Here is a 16617-nt window from a genome sequence, read left to right as displayed (position 1 = left end):
AAACATGGGAGGAGGTATGATATACCTAGAAAATGTATGTCCATGTATCGAAATTTTTGTTAAACTCATAAAAATTAGGCGTTTTGAAGCAAATTTTTAACAATATATGAAAGTTTTTGCATATCTTTGACATTTTAAGATGAATTCTAAGCCCCATATAGAAATTTTTCCAAAATTGATTTAGATGAAAAAGTTACTTATGTGGTTTTTGAAGAAAATACTTGTTTATAATTGTTAGATTCTACTTTGATTTACACAAATGCAAATGCACTGAAATTTTTCAAAAATGAGCAATGTTAGCAAAGAAAGAAAAGAAAGAGCATACAAGTAGTATTTTGATATTTCTAGCTGTAGAGCATTTAAAAGTAGGGTTCAAGCATAAGTTGAAGTGCCTGCACTCATGTGAATATAATCTTTGGTCGCTGGGTCCAGACACAAGTTGAAGTGTATGTGCTCACGCGAATAGGGAAGCTAGGAATATCAAAACTCTCTGTACAATTAACATATGAGGCCTTTTGGATTCGATCAATTAAGCTTGAGAGGTGTTCTACACCTGGTGCCCTAAAGTCATCTAGTTTGGGAGTCATCGTCCTAAAACTCACTACAAAGATCCATTAGAAAGCTCGGTTAGTGAAAATATTATAAATGATAGGAAAAAAAACTACAAGTAACTATGAAAATCTAGGATGTAGTGACACAAGTGATTAAGTCTAAGGGACACTATATGTCTATTGCCCTAAGGTCATCTGGCTTGGGAGTCACTGACCTAAAGCTTGTTACATGGGTCATGAAATCCAAAAATTAGCATAGTGATCAATGAAAGAAAAAGGGAATAAAAATAGAATAAAAGAGCTTAAAGAAAAGATAAACATTGCTTTGTAAATTTTTGCAAAACTGTGCAAAACCATTCGTGTAAGGATAGTAGATGATAGCATGAGTAGGCAAGTTTTTCTAAAAATAAAACATATATAATCTTGAATTTTGAAGAGATAAAGAGAAATTTTCTCTACTATGGAGGCATGCATGATTTGATGAATGAAAAAGAATGTGAGTACCTGAAATAGATTTATTGAAAGTAGCTTTTAATTGCCTAATATTTTTTAAAAATTATAAAATTATGCATGACAGAGATGTTTGTGGGTATCATCACTAGAAACTCTCACGAGACCTTACTCATCCACTGGGGTAACCCAGGGGTTTAAAGGGCTTATTGCATATGCTAAATGCAATTGTGATTCCTACGAAACTGAGTTAGACATTGTATATTAATTTTGCATTGTGATTTTTGTTTAGAATATAGTTTTATTTTCTTTTAGTTTAGGAGTAGTGTTTGCCCGAGGACTAGGAAACTATAAGCATGGGAAAATTTCATAATGCATTCATGATTATCATAAAATGCATGCATTTATGTGCCTTTTATTGTGTTAAAGCCCATGTTTATATTGTTTCAGGTATCACACAACTATGACTCGAATTTTGTGCAATTTTGAGATAAAACGACAAAGTTATGGTTGTTTTATGATTTTGGAGCAAACTTCGAGGTGAATCAATATCTGATCCAGTCTAAATCATGTCAAATGGATCATGGACCCATTCCAAACGTGATTATCATGTGTTAAATCCATATCCAAATGAAAAATATCCCCCCCCCTCTTAGTTGGCGCCAACCTCTTTCTATAAATTAGAATATAGTTTAAGTAATATTTTGAAATAATTTTTTTGTTTCGGACTAACTTCATAATTTTTGGTAAAACCTAATTTACTATTATAAAAATCCAAGTAAGGACTGCGTGAAAGGGGTCTTGAAACCTTCAATTCAAGCAACCCTCTTTCCTCTCTCTCTCTTCTCCAAGCCATTCTCCTCTCTTCTTCTTTTTTCCATTTTTTTTCTTTCCTCTTCTTCTTCCTCCTTTCTTTTTCTTTTTCTTCTCTCCCGCAGGATCTATGTGGGATCCAGGCCGGAGGTGCTGTTGTACATAGAACGAGGTGAAGACTTCTCTCTCCTCACCCCAGTCCATCGAGAACTTCAAATCCACGGTTCAATAGTTCTTTCATCTCTTCTCTTTCGATTGTAGAATAAATTTTTTTAGCATCATTTTAATTATCATGAGTCATTTTTGTGTATTCAATTAGATTAGAGTACATTGGTTATTCTGGTTGCATTTTGCAAGTGCTTTTTCTGCAATTCATTTATTTTTATTGCAAAAAATTTTTAATAAGAGTCGATGGTTTGGATTGACCATTGTTCAATCCAAAATGTCGACTAAGTAGAATAGTGATTTTATTTTTTGTTTTGTTATTTTTTATTCATAGTGCAAATCTAATTGTTGCATTTATTTGATTTGCAATATTCTTAGATTCATTTGTTTTTCAGATTGAAAAAAAATAATATTAGATCAGATGTTGGTTTAGATTGATCTTTATTCAATCCCAAACTGCCGCTCGATCTTAAATTCTTTCTCATTTTCGTTAGGTTGTGTTTTCTTTCATAGTTATTTCATAGATTTAATTAATTTTTGTTTGAGTGAATAAGTTTAAGTCAGTGTTGTAGATCTGTGTTATTACTTAGTTGTTTTATCAAAAACATAAAATAAAATCTCAGGCCCATGGCTCGGATTGACCATCGTCCAACCCGAGCCTAGATTGATCTTTAGATCATCATTTTTTTAGTGTGTGTTTTCTATTTTAGTTTCAATTTAATGTTTTAATTTTCTGTGTTATTTGGTTTATTCATTTAGGATCTAAATTAGTTAGTTTAATGTTTTGTTTATTTTATTAATTCAAATTAATTTTCTGATTTAGCAAAAAATATAATTGTAATATAGATTTTTGTGTAGTTCATTCTCAGTTTTTTTTCCCTGTTATTTTATTGTTTTTATTTTTTGTATATCTGGAGCTTTCGGATTTCAAATTCAAATCCATAAAGTGAGTCAGATTACTGGATGAGTCTATTTTCATCCTGAAAATTTTTGTCCAGTTCTGATCTTGACTGACGGACTGTCACAGCAGAATACGCGAAGCTGTCCAGAATACACGTTTTTCTGTCATGTCTATTTTTTTTTCTATTCTTTTGTTTATTTCAGAAGTTTTGCAAGAAATTTTCTAATTTCATAAATTTTCAGGAACATTCGTACAAATTTTCAGCAGGAACCGACTAGATTTACTAGTCTGTTTTGTCGATTTTCAGAAACCTGTCTTGACATGGAATTGCGAAATCGCGTAGGACAAATTTTGAGAATCGTATTCCGTTTGATTTCCTGTTGCAAATCCCATATATCATGTCATGTCTTGGTATAGAGGACACTCTGTACCAGACCAGATCCCAGTGCTTCCTTTGAGATTTGTGTTTAGAGATTATAGCTTTCTCATTTTATTTATTTTTTTATTTCTATGATTTTGTGAACTAACCTAGCCGTGCTAGTGTGTTTTGTGTTTTCATGTCTTGTGTTTGCTTTTCGTAGATGATTGCCATGGATAGGTTGCCCAATGCTTAATTGGACAAACAAGTGAAGTCGGCAAGGATTTGGATTCCCATGCTCAAGTAGAGGCGGCTTCTCCATTTTTTATTTTTTTATTTTTAATTTTTAGTTAATTAAGGACTTATGCCACATTTAGGATTGTATTTAATTTACTTTATGCTCGCAACATTGTAATAGGTTGATACACACTTATGTGTTAGATTTTTACTTAACTTTTATTTTTATTAAAGGCAATAAAGGTGTGTTTGTGTGAAATACAAAGTATTTTCACTTTGTTCCCTGAGTTTGACCTAGATCTCACCCTAGTGTGAGTCAGTTTTTATTCTTTGGTATCTGGCTTGCATAAAATATTTTTATCAAAAAAATATCTTTCAAATTCTATTTCATAAAAGTGACACTAAAGCGGTATTTGAGCTTTTGTGCCTTGCAGTGCTATGCGGGCACTTACTATGAAAATGTATGAAACCTTATTTTATTAAAGATAACTCAATAACCCATTCAGACTTTGTCTACTTTAGAGAAGGTAAGTGGTACAAAACTCTCTTGGATTGTCTTATATTACTTGAGAGCAATGGCGTATCAATTGATCCCCAGTCCTCGAAGTCAAGGGCTAGACTACTAATGAGCCATAAGTGGTAGGTCCATGTCTTCTACAGAAGTGTTATGGTGCATCCAAATATTGCCGCCACTGGAGGGTTACTCTCTCAGTCACAGACTGTCTCAATGAAGTTGATTCAGTTAGATACTCAGAGAATTAAAACACATAGCATAATAAACACCCGGGTAGTCTCTCTATTTCGATAACTTAACATGTGTGTACCTGCAAGATTCTTAAGAAAGATAAACAAAAGTCTTAAACTTGATCACATTTATGTTTGAAAACTTATGTGAAAATTTGGCCTAACAATTCAGGTGCATGCTCATGATATTTGTTGTTTTATGGTAAATTTGCATGAGGTTATTGGTTATGTATGTTTTAAATAGTGTTTGATAACATATTGCTTAGTTTTTGTATATGCATGCATGTTTAGTGTGTTGCTTACTCAAACTTGATAAGTCCGACCCCTATTTTATAATTTTCAGGTAATGAGTAGAAAGTTGGGCGATAATAGAATGATGCGACTAATGCCATCACCATTGATAATCTTAAACTCTGGGTTCTTGGGATAATAATTTTTGGGAACCTTTATTGTTTAAGGACTTGTAATTAAATTGCTTATGTTTCCTATTTAAATTGTTTAAATGCATGATTTTGTTTTTCCAAAAATGGATATTGAATCCCTAAGTTGGAACTGGACCCAAGTCTAATAGCAAAATTGGATCCAGATCCTTTGTTGTGTTGACTTATCTATAACCCGCTTGAGATTTTAACCAAAAGCAAATAATTGTTTTTGCTGAGTTAAAAAAAAACATCCTCATATTTTTTTTTGGGGTTAAAAATTTGAGGCGTTACACTATATAGGATTTTCAATCTATAGGAAAGCCTCCCAACCCTCTTTCTGAATTACTATATGCATGTAATGCACAAAAATCCTAAGCTAAATGAAATTCTTAGTCTAATAGGAAACCTCGAAATATCTTAGCCTACTAACATGTTTTTGAATTAGGAAAGTAATTAGGCAAATTTGACTTTAGTTTAATAAAGATTTCTAAGTAGTTAGGGGTTAGGCAAGCAGAAAATCTTTGGCAAGTAGGATTGGCCCACATGAGGGGGTGTCCTACCCTCTTGGATTAACTTCCTAAATTGTATACTTAATTTAAATTAAATTCTTAATTGTAATTCTAATTAATTTTTAATTTAAAAATCATAATTGAATCCAAATCTAAATTAGATCAAATTTTATTTTATTTAAATCCATATCCAATCCAAACCCAAATCCAATTAAATTCCATATCTAAATTCAAATTCAATTAAGTTTCAAATTCATATTCTCATTTAATTAAATCCAAATTCAATTGAACTCAAAATTCAAATTCATGTTTAATAAAATCCAAATTCAATTTAATACAAGTTCAAATTCACATGCAATTCAAATTAATTTAAAACTCAATTTGGAATTAAATCTCAAATAAAATTTACTCCAAATCTCAAATGAAATCTACTCTAGCTTAAAATTAAATTTTGAATGCAATTCACATAATTAAAATAAAAATTCAAATTGAATTTTAACCCATAATTGAGATATAAAATTCATTTTTATTTATTTAATAATTAAGAAAATTTTGCAAGTATTATAGTAGATCCTTGACCCACAAAGTGAAAGGAAATAAAAAAAATGCAAGTAGGATCTAGTCTTGAGGGCAAGTCTTCTCCAACCTGGGGATAATGATGCATGAGCATAGTAAAAGACCCGAGGTCCATAAGGATTTATTTTAGATTTTAGAGTTTTTAGATCTTTGTATTCGGATAATGGATCTATCGAAGAATTAAAAATAGAATTATGGTTTTATTTTTCTTTAAATACTTGTTATATAACAGGGATTAGCGGAGTTGGATGATTAAACTTGTTATTTTCTTGAATTTTATGCAATTCTCATGCATAAGAGTAGCATAACATAGAGTTTTTTTGTGATTCAAGGATTCAATTTGCATCAGTTGCTTTCAGCAGCACATAGTAAAATCATTGTGGATTAAAGGCACTGGAACATTGCACGTCCTTGTGGCTGGGCTCGAGTAAAACAATGAATTGGTAAAGAGAATCGAACTTCAAATTTATTTAAGATTTGAAATTAAATGAACTAAAATCAGGAATATAGTAACACATATTTCTTTGCTAAATTAACAAATAACCTTTTATACATTTTGAACTTAAACAAAAGATATAGTGGAAAATACTATGCCAACGGATCATCTTGTCCCTTGTAATTCCGGTGTTCATGTTTAAAACATGCGATCATACTATTAGAAAGAGTCCTAGGATAACTTTTAGTTAATAAAAAAAAAAGAGGTGAGTTGTTGATATACGAGAGAATCTAAGAGGGAGCTGCTTTCTCAAAATACCAAAAGGCACAGTATTTTTTTTTGTGATAAAACTGGGGGGATTAAAGCACCCATTCTCTCGACTAGACAAGCCCTACTGATACCTATACAATCAGACAGTTATTCAACCACAGATACCAGTGGGGTTAGAACTTGCAATGTCCCCATCACATGGTGACTTGCACAAACTGTTCCTACCAAAGAGTCGTTCAAAATTAGTTAAAATATCTTTTAAAGTTTCATGTCAATTTGTAAAATGTTATAAAGACAAGAATTTTTGTCATGAACATCCCTACTGCTCTTATATCATTAATAATGTTATTATGATTATTATAAGATACTAATATTGGCCTTAATTTAAGGCACACAATCGCCATTCTCATCAGCAGTTAGTGCATAGCTCGTTTTCTCAATTTTTTATAGTGATACATTCATGTCAATGAGCGACCATCTCATAGTTATCTGCATGCGTTTGCAATATTTTAAGTGGCACTTTTTCTATCTCCACCTAATTTTTCCAAATTTCCTTTTTTTATAATGCACCTGTTTTTTTTACAAAGTTGATTTATCCAACAACGGAAGCTAACCCTCTCATCAGCCACAATTTAAAAACCAAGATAAGAAGCCACCCAATATTTAATGACTCTTAATCCCTAAAAGGAGACATCTTTTTTTTTATAGGGAAGCTGGGTTAGGCAGACCCCTACCAGTTATACAACGATACAATTGGGATTCAAACTTGCAGTGACGTGCACAAGCTGCTCCTACCAGACAAGTGGAGCCCCCGGTGAATGAAAAAAAAGATAGACATCTTTCATTTCTAAATAAGCAGCATCTACGCGTCATTTGATAAAACTAAAAAACAAGGTCAAAATAGATGCAGGTACACAGCCACCAACACGTCTCTCGTGACCAATCTCTCCCCCCACCACGTATCCCAATATGCAAATCCCATCTTGACCTTCTTCATTGCTGGGAGGGGTCGGGTCAGGGTTAATCCGGACCCACCCGTATAAGTATCAACCTGATATTTAGGTTCGGGTTCTATCAAATCACAAAAATAAAATTTCATACCTGGACACTTATTTTAAATTTTAATTAAAAAAAACCATATGGAATGCTTGGATTGAGCCGGATACTAGGCAAAAAAATCGAGTTGGGTCAAGTACCCAACAAAAATTACAACCTAAACTCATGTCACATATTTCTCGAATCCCGTTCAAGTTGACTCGAATTATAATTTAGAATCGGTACTTTCCTTGCTCATACCCGAAAACATAAATAGGGTCGAATTTCTGATACAAAGTGAACCCCCGTTGACAGAACAGGAATAAAGCACGTACGCGCGCGCCCATACACGCGCTCTCTCTCTCTCTCTCTTACTTTGAAAAGAGACAGAAATTCCTTTCTCAATAAAAAAAAACAAAGAAAAAGAAAAAAAGTGAAAGATAAAACTGAAAGATAAAACTGAAAGAAAAAAGACTTTTTTTAGCTTTTTCACCTTTTTACAATCCCTTTTCTATTTCCATCCCTACACATATACGAATACCCTAGATAGTGGATAGTATCAGGGGTGTCAACGTGTCCTGGTTTAGGATTTAGGTGAAATCAGATTTGGATCAGATTTTCGAGTATGATATTGAGTTTAGACCCAAATTTAATCGGGTCTACTATAAGAAAAATCTTACTCGGACCCGGATCATACCTCATAAAATAAAATAAAAAATTATATTAAAAAATTACTGATCTTAATCAAAAACTCGGATTGAATCTAAAATTTCACAAACTATACCCGAGTCTATGTATTAATCGGATCTTCGGTTCTAGACATGAGCCTTAATCGAGTCTTCTTATTTGTCACCGTACTTGAACCCGATAGGTTTGGTCCGATAGGGTGACAGCCCTAAATAGAACTCTCAATTTGCATAACAAACTGAGAGGAGAAAAAGAGAAATCCCGTCTATTTTGTTCCCCCACATCTCTCCAAACCCTAGATAGCATATCTCTCTCACACAGATAATCGTCTAATAAATCCTCTGGTTCCCCACCACCGTCGTCGTCATCTTCATCATCCTAGAGACTAGAGGAGACCAAGAGGAGAGGGAGCAAGAAGCACACCCATCTTCCCCCAAGATGTCATCCCAATCAGATCTGGGCCTGTCGGTCGGGAAACCCCCATCGGAGAGGGAGAGGGCCTCCGGCGACACCACCGACCACTTCGACCTGCTCCCCGACTCCCTCCTCCTCCTCATCTTCAACAAGATCGGCGACGTCAAGGTCCTCGGCCGCTGCTGCGTCGTCTCGAAGCGATTCCACCTCCTCGCCTGCCAGGTCGACAACGTCCTCATCAAGGTCGACTGCGTCATCTCCGACGACGATGCCTCTTGCATCTCCTCCGAGGGAAAGGGCGTCCTCTCTAACCTGATGCGCTTCCTCCTCGTGCCCCTCATCAAGCCCTTCCAGACCTTCACCCAGATTCTCGCCTCCCCCAAGAGGCCCGCCAGCAGCCTCTCCGAGATCTCCCACCACTCCCCCATCGAGGTCCTCAAGAACTTCAACGAGATCCAATCCCTCAGCATCATCCTCCCCGGCGGTGAATTGGGAATCGAGGACGGCGTCCTCCTCAAGTGGAAGGCCGATTTCGGCTCCACCCTCGACAGATGCGTCATCCTCGGCGCCTCCTCCTTCTCCTCCAAGAGACCCACCACCATCAGGGTCGTCCCCCAGCAGGACGATTCCAGTGATGCTGGGCCGCCCGCAGCGGCGGACGATGACGGGGGCAGCATCCCGGAGAGCTTCTTCACCAATGGCGGCCTTAAACTGAGGGTTGTGTGGACGATCAGCGCCCTCATCGCTGCCTCCGCCAGGCATTTCCTCCTCCATAAGATCATTCTCCAGCACCCGACTCTGGAGAGGCTTGTGCTGACGGATTCAGACGGGCAGGGGGTGTTGTGCATGAACAAGGAGCAGCTGCAGGAATTGAGGGTGAAGCCGCTGAACGTCTCTGCGTCCTCGAACCGGACGCAGGTCCCCGCGTTGAACATGAAGCTGTGGTACGCTCCCCAGATGGAATTGGCGGGCGGGATGGTGTTGAAAGGGGCGACCTTGATGGCGATCCGGCCGAGCGATCAGGTCGGGAAGGAGGGCGACGGGTGGATATCCATGGCATTCGAGGAGCCATTTAGGACGGTAGCCGCATCTCTGGCGAAGCGCAGGACCTATTGTTTGGAAATGAATTCCTTCTAGCGGTGCTCGGAGAAGCTGCTTTGTAAACAAGGTACGCCTATGCTCTGAAGAATATCGAACCCCACCCCCCCTCCCAAGACAAAAGAAAGCTAGGCTTTTTTCTTGCTTGTCCTGTGATCCCTGAGAAATTGTAAAAATTGGAATGCAGGCTTTGTGTAGTTTGATCAATCTCTTATGAATGAGCTAACCTTGACCCTCTCTCTATATATCTATATATGATAGTGAAAAGGGGAATATGATTTTTTGTTGTGCTTTAGTAACTCTATATTTTAGTCCCTGTAATGGTGCTGCCTTTCTTCTTCTTCTTCTTTCGTTTCACTCGTTACTCTTGTGAAAGAAATTTGATGGTTTTAGATGTTGAGTGCATTGAATTTTTCATCTTTTCGGGCCATTTGTGTCATGGGAGTCCTAGGATGCAAGAGTTTCTTTGATCTTTGTTGCTTCCACTGATCCACTTGATAAGTGCTTTGTCGTGGTCCACCGAGATTTGATTGAATTATTATCATGGAAAGATGCCGGCCATTGATGCCTATTGCCTCTTTAGGACCACATAGCTCATCGCTATCCTCTTTATGATTTTCTTTATTTTTGGATTAGGTTCGTGCATGAACCCTTCCGGTCAGCTATCTTAAATCTTAATCATGCAATTTTCGCAGTGATTTGACAGATAGGCTGTGCCTGTGAGCATCATGGACTTGTTGGTGTAGATCGGGTGTGGGGGAAGAAGAAAAAAAGCCAAGTGTGTGATCTATCTGGCAATCCGTCTATTTTAGCTTGCAATCTCTTATGCAGAAATTCCATTCTCTGTTGGCGTAGTGGGATGAGGCTTAGGCCGCTAATCCCTCTATGTTCAACTCCCATGGGCGCACCCTCGATTCACTGGGGACTAGGGGCAAGGGGTAAGCCCACCCAGTTTTACTCTGCAAAGACAGTGATTGTAAGGCAGGCAGGCAAAGCCAGTGAGTCTAGGTCTCTAATCTTGTGGGTGGTTTCTCGTGTAAATATAAAAAAAAAAAGTTCATTCTCAGTTTGATGGCCACGTAAATGCCCATGATAGGCTGTTGGTGCTTTTCTTCGGGGCTTAATTATAGGGTTCTTAGAATAATGAATTCGCCTTTTTCCGACATTTTGAACATTTCATTCGCCTCTTTTGTTCAGGCAGTAGCCATGGCGTTCTCCTTTGTTTCTGAGCGGTGAATAAGTTGGGCAATTTGATCCAGGTGGTGGGTGGAGTTGGCATCACTCAGATATATCTTGTTATAAGCTCCAAGACATGGAGGTTGAACCGATCAGCAACTTTGGATTTCCCCGGTGGCCGCACCTTCTTCAGCCATCCAATTTTGAGTTTGCCATATGGGCTTAATAAGATCCTCTCCTGACCTAGTCTACCAGCTTGAGGTGCTCCAATAATTTGTCGAGTATTGAAAGACGTCTCAAGTCTACAAACTGAAGTTGGACTTTGCTGAAAGTATCAAATTAAAAGGTCTTGGGTAAAGGTGATCAATATTTGTGGCTGTGGATTGAATCACAGGCATATGACAAACAGCCAGTTTGGCATGCCCTCTATAGCGCCCTAAACCAACATAGATAACTAGGCCTCGTTTAGGTCACTTTTGAGTTTTGGCCTTGGTTGCATCCTTTATGCAGTCGTTCTGATCACCAATTGATTATTTCATCAGGTTTCCCATACCATGCGCCAATCTTCTCGTTCATCGACATATGCATGACGCAGGGGCAGGGCGGCTACCTTCTTCAATTCATTTATAATTGTTATGCTACCATGAGATAAGTATAGTCGAGAAATTTTAGTCATGAGGAGAAAGAAAAAAAGACCTATTGTTTGTTTCTATTCATGCCAGTGTACAGGAACGAAGTGTAGGTATTCCCTACTTTTATTGGGAACGGCAATTTTGGCTTTTGCTCTTATCGTCAAGGAGTGGACTGGAAGGCCTAAGGACTAGAAATCGCACTTTTTTTGGATTCTGCCACCGGCCGACTTGTTTCAAATGGGTATGGATTGGTTATAGGCCTTTTCAAATGATGCAAATGGTTGCTGATAATCTTGATTAGCTGCTTGCATCCTGAGGGTGGATTTAGTGGAGACCAACTCTTATTAGCCCTTGAAAGTCGCCAAGGTCCAGAAGCTCAACACAGAAAATTTAAATTTAACGAGAGAATGGTTTTAATTTTTGAAAAATGACATAAAATGCCATGTTTTTTCAAAATGCTTTAGAATTTTTAAAATCTGCCCCCATGTCTAAATTCACAAATGTCGGACTTCTTTAGGACTATTTTATCTTTCACACAACCTTATGAAGTTCGTAAGCTCTTTGGGTATTGCAAACTCTTACTAAAAAAAGTCATTTTTTTTGTACCTCATGAAATTTGCATAAGCAAATCTTTGAATTTTCTGATGTGGACCGAGTCTCGAGTGAGCTCGATCCAACTTCAAAGGTCTGAATTATGAAACTCTGATTGATCCAAACCACCTTAGCCACATGGGACAATAGCAAAGAAGATGCCACCTCAGCTATGCCATGCAGCTGCATCAGATGCATTTCAGTGGGCCTAGGTTCAAGATTTAAGCTTTAGGTGGGTTGGGTTAGGTTTGGATTAACTTAATGATCAAGTTTGGGTAACAGGTCCGGATATGGGTTTGACAAAGTTCAAAGAAAATTCAGTTTCTCCAAAAATACAACACAATAAATGTTGAAAAAATAGGAGGAACGCTTGAGTTGAATTTTAAGGTTCATGAAATTTGGTATTTCAAAGATAAAATTCTCGAAAATTCTGGGTTTGTCCAGAGACTGTATTTTATTCAGTTTCTGAGAATAGGTTAGAAAAGGTCTGGTTAAAATTTTGGGGTCTGGTTTGGGATTTAAAAATAAACAAAGTCAAGACATGGGTTTGGGTCAGGTCTATTTTTGAACTGAGATCTAGGCAAAACAAGTTTTGGTGTCTGAATTAATTCTCTTAAACGGAGAAAAATTAGGAACCAGTTTTTAATGGGTAGGTTAAGGACAAGTAGCGGTAACTGGGGTTAATTTTGTATGTCTGAACTAAGTAGGGTTTGGGAAAAACATTATCTTTATGTCTGATTAATTTTTAGCAAATCATAACATAATGTTGTTTTGAGGTTGGGGTTTAGGAGAGGTTTAAGTGTGAGAGGGGCATAGAAATTTGGTTTTAGGGAGTTATATGGTTTAGGGAAGATATCCTATGGATGAGAGAGGGTCTGGTTTGTCTGGGGATGACTTAGAAACGACATTTGGTGCAGTGTTGGTCTGAGTCCGTCAAGGAGTTTATGTAGTCCACAAGATCACTCCGTAGAATTGGTTCTACATAATACTTATGCAATTTTAGTCCTTAAAGGGCTAGTACTACCTTACCTTAGTAGGAGATAAACCCTTATAGAAAGGGTGAATGCGTCAAGGGGCTAGAGACTCGCAGAGGTAAGGAAAAAAGAAAGTGAGGGCCTAGGGGCCAAGGGAGAGAGAGAGAGGTCTACACAAGGGGAGACAGTTTTGGAGAGAGGGAGTCTACTTCAATTCTTTATTTCATGTCCTCAAAATACAGAACTGAGTCACTTTTATAGGCCAATAAAACTCTAATAAAAGCATTTACAAAATTCCAAGCAACTTCTCTACTAACAAAGCAAAATTAAAAACAATAATCCTAAGTAAAAGCCTCCTCAAAGTCCTTAAAGAGGGCCCAACTCAAAAGGATCACTTAGGCTTACCATGGTTCATTAAGGAGGGACCCCAAAGTTCTACACGACATCCTTGGAGGGGGCTTGAATGCCCTTCAGTGGTACCAAAAGGTGGAGCCCACACACCCTTTATGGAGGCTTCTAGAGGGGATGCCCCAAGTGGGTTCCACTTGTCATCAATGAGGGGGCGCCCATGGGGTCCCACATGGCTAATGTGATAGTACTCCCATGTGGCTTGCATATATTGGAGCTCAGGTAATGTGGTTGGGATTTGTTTGCTTTATTCGGGCCTCTGACGTTGGATCAAGCTCACCCTGAACTTGGATTGCATTAGCAGCCACCTCATCCAAGTGGGACCCACATGGGGCATCCCCTCTAGAAGCCTCTTATGACAAGTGAGCCTCACCTGGTTGGCACCACCCAAGAGACCTTCAAGGCTCTCCAAAATCGTGTAAACCCTTGGGATTCCCTCCTTTATGGCCTTGGAGCCCAAGAGACTCATGTGTTAGTGGGCTTCATTAGTGATTTGAGTAGTGTTTATCTTAGTGGGTTTATTTTTTTATTTGCTTTGAATTCTGCAATTAAGAGAGAGTTTCCCTTGGCCTATAAAAGCGACTCAATTTGTAAAGATGATGAATAAAAAAAATTGGAAGTCTCTCTCTCTAAAAAATCGTCTCACATTCTCTCTCTCTCCAAACTTGTATGCCCCTTTAAGGACGTCCTTCTATGCTCTTCTCTTTATGACATCTCTCTCCTTATTTCACTCACAACTACCCCCTAGATTCTAGGCCCTCGTCCAAAGGCTCCTTTCTTTGAGTCTTGACCTCTTGTAGGTTGCTCCTTACTGGACTTAGTGTGAACTAAGGTTGGATCCTACAACATCATTGCATCAAGTACTTGGTGGAATCGTCTCTCTCCAACAAAGCCAGCCTCCTTGCACCAACCTCCCTGCCATCAAACTTTAGAAGAACCTTCCCCAACCTTATAAATAATTGGTAAGAATTTTCACTCCAAACCTTAGCTCTGAACCACGTTTGGACCTTTTAGACCCATTAAACCCAAACTTAAAAACAATATTTTGTTGCTGAGATTTCTACAATTTAAGGTAGGGACCCAAGAAAGGGGGGATATATAAGGTAGGGACCTCCCTAGAGATGCACTAGAAAGTTGATACACTGACCCAAAAATCGAATCAGTTACTTTCATGCTCTACCCCAGCACAACAGGTGTGTGCTTTGTGTGCTAGCGTTGCATACCATGTCATGGATTGTCCAGTCGTGCCAGAGTATCCTTAATTTGTTTAGGAACAAGTCCAATTGGTGCAAGGTTTTGCTAGACCTAGGAATAACCTTTTTGCGTAGACCTATAACCCAGGATGGCGAAACCATCCAAACTTTTCGTGGAAGAATCCACAAGGCCCACCCACCTTTCCTTCACAGACCCAGGGTAGACAGAGTAACTTCCAGTTAAGTTACCCATGTCCCAATTTTTTCCCAAGCTCCATCTCAATATAACCAATCTTCTCCCCAAGAATTCACTTCTAGCCAATCATTTCAGGAAAAGCTTTTAGAAGCCTTTTCAGATATAAAGGCTAACCTCAGTTCCCATACGTAGTCAATAGCTAAGCTAGAGACTCAAATGGGATAGTTGGCCGAGGCGTTAAGCAGACGCAATGAGGAAAATTTACCTAGTCAACACATCATCAACTCGAAGGGTAAGCAACCCAAGCACCATGGTTTGCATTTGACAACGGATCATCAAGAGCAAGCCAAGGTTGTGATGACCCTTCGAAGTGGGAAGGAGTTTCACCCACCTAGGATGGTGACCGAAGAAACCATTGCCCCACCTATAGAGCAATCGAGTCCTTCTACCAGGCCCAAGAAAAGTGGCCAAGGCACACAGCCTGAGCCATCACCTTCTTACATCCCTAGAGCCCATTTTCCACAGGCCTTATAGAAGTTGAAATCTTTTGCCAAGCAGGGAGTGAAAATGAATGAGATGCTTGAATTATTCAATCAAGTCAACATAAACCTTTCATTGCTTGATGTGATTCAACAAGTTTCAACCTATGCAAAGTTTCTCAAAGAACTTTGCACCCAAAAGAGAAAATCAATGTCCAATACTCTCAAGTGAGTATATTTGACAGAGCAGGTGAGTTCAGTGCTTTTGCAGAAGACACCGCCTAAACTCAAGGACCCAAGGGCACCCATCATTTCATGTGTCATAGGAAACATTACTATTGAGCGTGCATTGCTCGATCTTGGGGCAAGTGTTAATATCTTGTCGAGTTTACATTTGGGCTTAAGGATATCAAGCCTACATCTGACACTGTAATTCGCAGATAGATTTTTTAAGGTCCCGTGAAGAATTCTTGAAGATGTATTGGTCAAGGTAGAGGACTTTTTTTTTCCATTGACTTCATAATTTTGGATATGGAAGACATAGATAACATCCGAAAAACACCCATCATTTTGGGTCTACTCTTCTTGGCTACAGCTAATGCTTGCATTAACTATCGCACTGGAGCCATGTATATATCTTTTGGCAACAAGAACATGTGATTAAACATTTTTAATGCTGCTATGGGACCTGCAGGCAGTGACACTTGTTTCCAGGTTGATGTTGTTAAAGACCTAGTCGAAGCTGAATCTTTATGGATGTCAGTAGACCATCCTCAAGAGAAGGATGATGTTTCATGTTCAGAAGATGAATTAAATGATAATGATATGATGGTGGTCTCACCAGACGAGAGGAGAGCAGCATGAACCTTTGAGCCCCTCCCTGAGTTGGCAGAGTTACCTGCCAAACCTTTTATTGAGTGTCCATCAATGCTTGAGTTGAAGCCTTTACTGGCTACTCTTAAGTATGTCTTTCTAGGTGATTGGCAAACACTTCTCGTCATTATTGCTTTGGACCTAACAAGCGATTAGGAGAATCAATTGATTCAGGTCCTACAAGAGCATAAGATGGCAATAGGGTGGTTAGTTGCGGATTTGAAAATGATTGATCCTTCTTTCTGCATGCATAGAATTATCATGGATGAGGGTGCTAAACCCTCCAAAGAGCTGCAAACACTATAAGAAAAATGTTAATTAGCGATGGAAATTTGCGATAAATTTTTTATGTCGCAAATTAGCGATGGATTAGCTATAGAAAACAAACCATCGCTAAAATTGAAATTAAACGTGGGATTAATGACAAAA

At 38.3% G+C, this 16617-nt stretch overlaps 1 protein-coding gene across 3 annotated transcripts; it reads left to right on the top strand.

Annotated features, from left to right (window-relative positions):
* Positions 1 to 8292: 8292 nt before the first annotated feature.
* LOC149822197 (F-box family protein) lies at positions 8293 to 12693 on the top strand. 3 transcript variants are annotated; one of them, XR_016425859.1, is made up of 3 exons: positions 8293 to 9736; positions 10864 to 11201; positions 11385 to 11871. XR_016425859.1 is itself a non-coding variant. In XM_089980481.1 (2 exons), the coding sequence occupies exon 1, from the start codon at positions 8593 to 8595 to the stop codon at positions 9703 to 9705; it is 1113 nt and encodes a 370-aa protein (XP_089836607.1). In that variant the 5' UTR covers positions 8293 to 8592; the 3' UTR covers positions 9706 to 9736; positions 11385 to 12693. The 3 variants fall into 3 exon arrangements, 2 of the variants coding, with proteins under 2 accessions (XP_089836607.1, XP_089836608.1); XM_089980481.1 differs by lacking the exon at positions 10864 to 11201 and having other exon boundaries at positions 11385 to 12693; XM_089980482.1 differs by lacking the exon at positions 11385 to 11871 and having other exon boundaries at positions 10926 to 11376.
* Positions 12694 to 16617: the final 3924 nt, after the last annotated feature.

The sequence above is a fragment of the Nuphar pumila genome, chromosome 11, assembly GCF_984573655.1.
Source record: "Nuphar pumila chromosome 11, dmNupPumi1.hap1.1, whole genome shotgun sequence".
In the NCBI taxonomy this organism is placed as follows: domain Eukaryota; kingdom Viridiplantae; phylum Streptophyta; class Magnoliopsida; order Nymphaeales; family Nymphaeaceae; genus Nuphar; species Nuphar pumila.
Note: the sequence above shows the minus strand (reverse complement) of the source record. Positions and strands in the feature narration are given on the sequence as shown.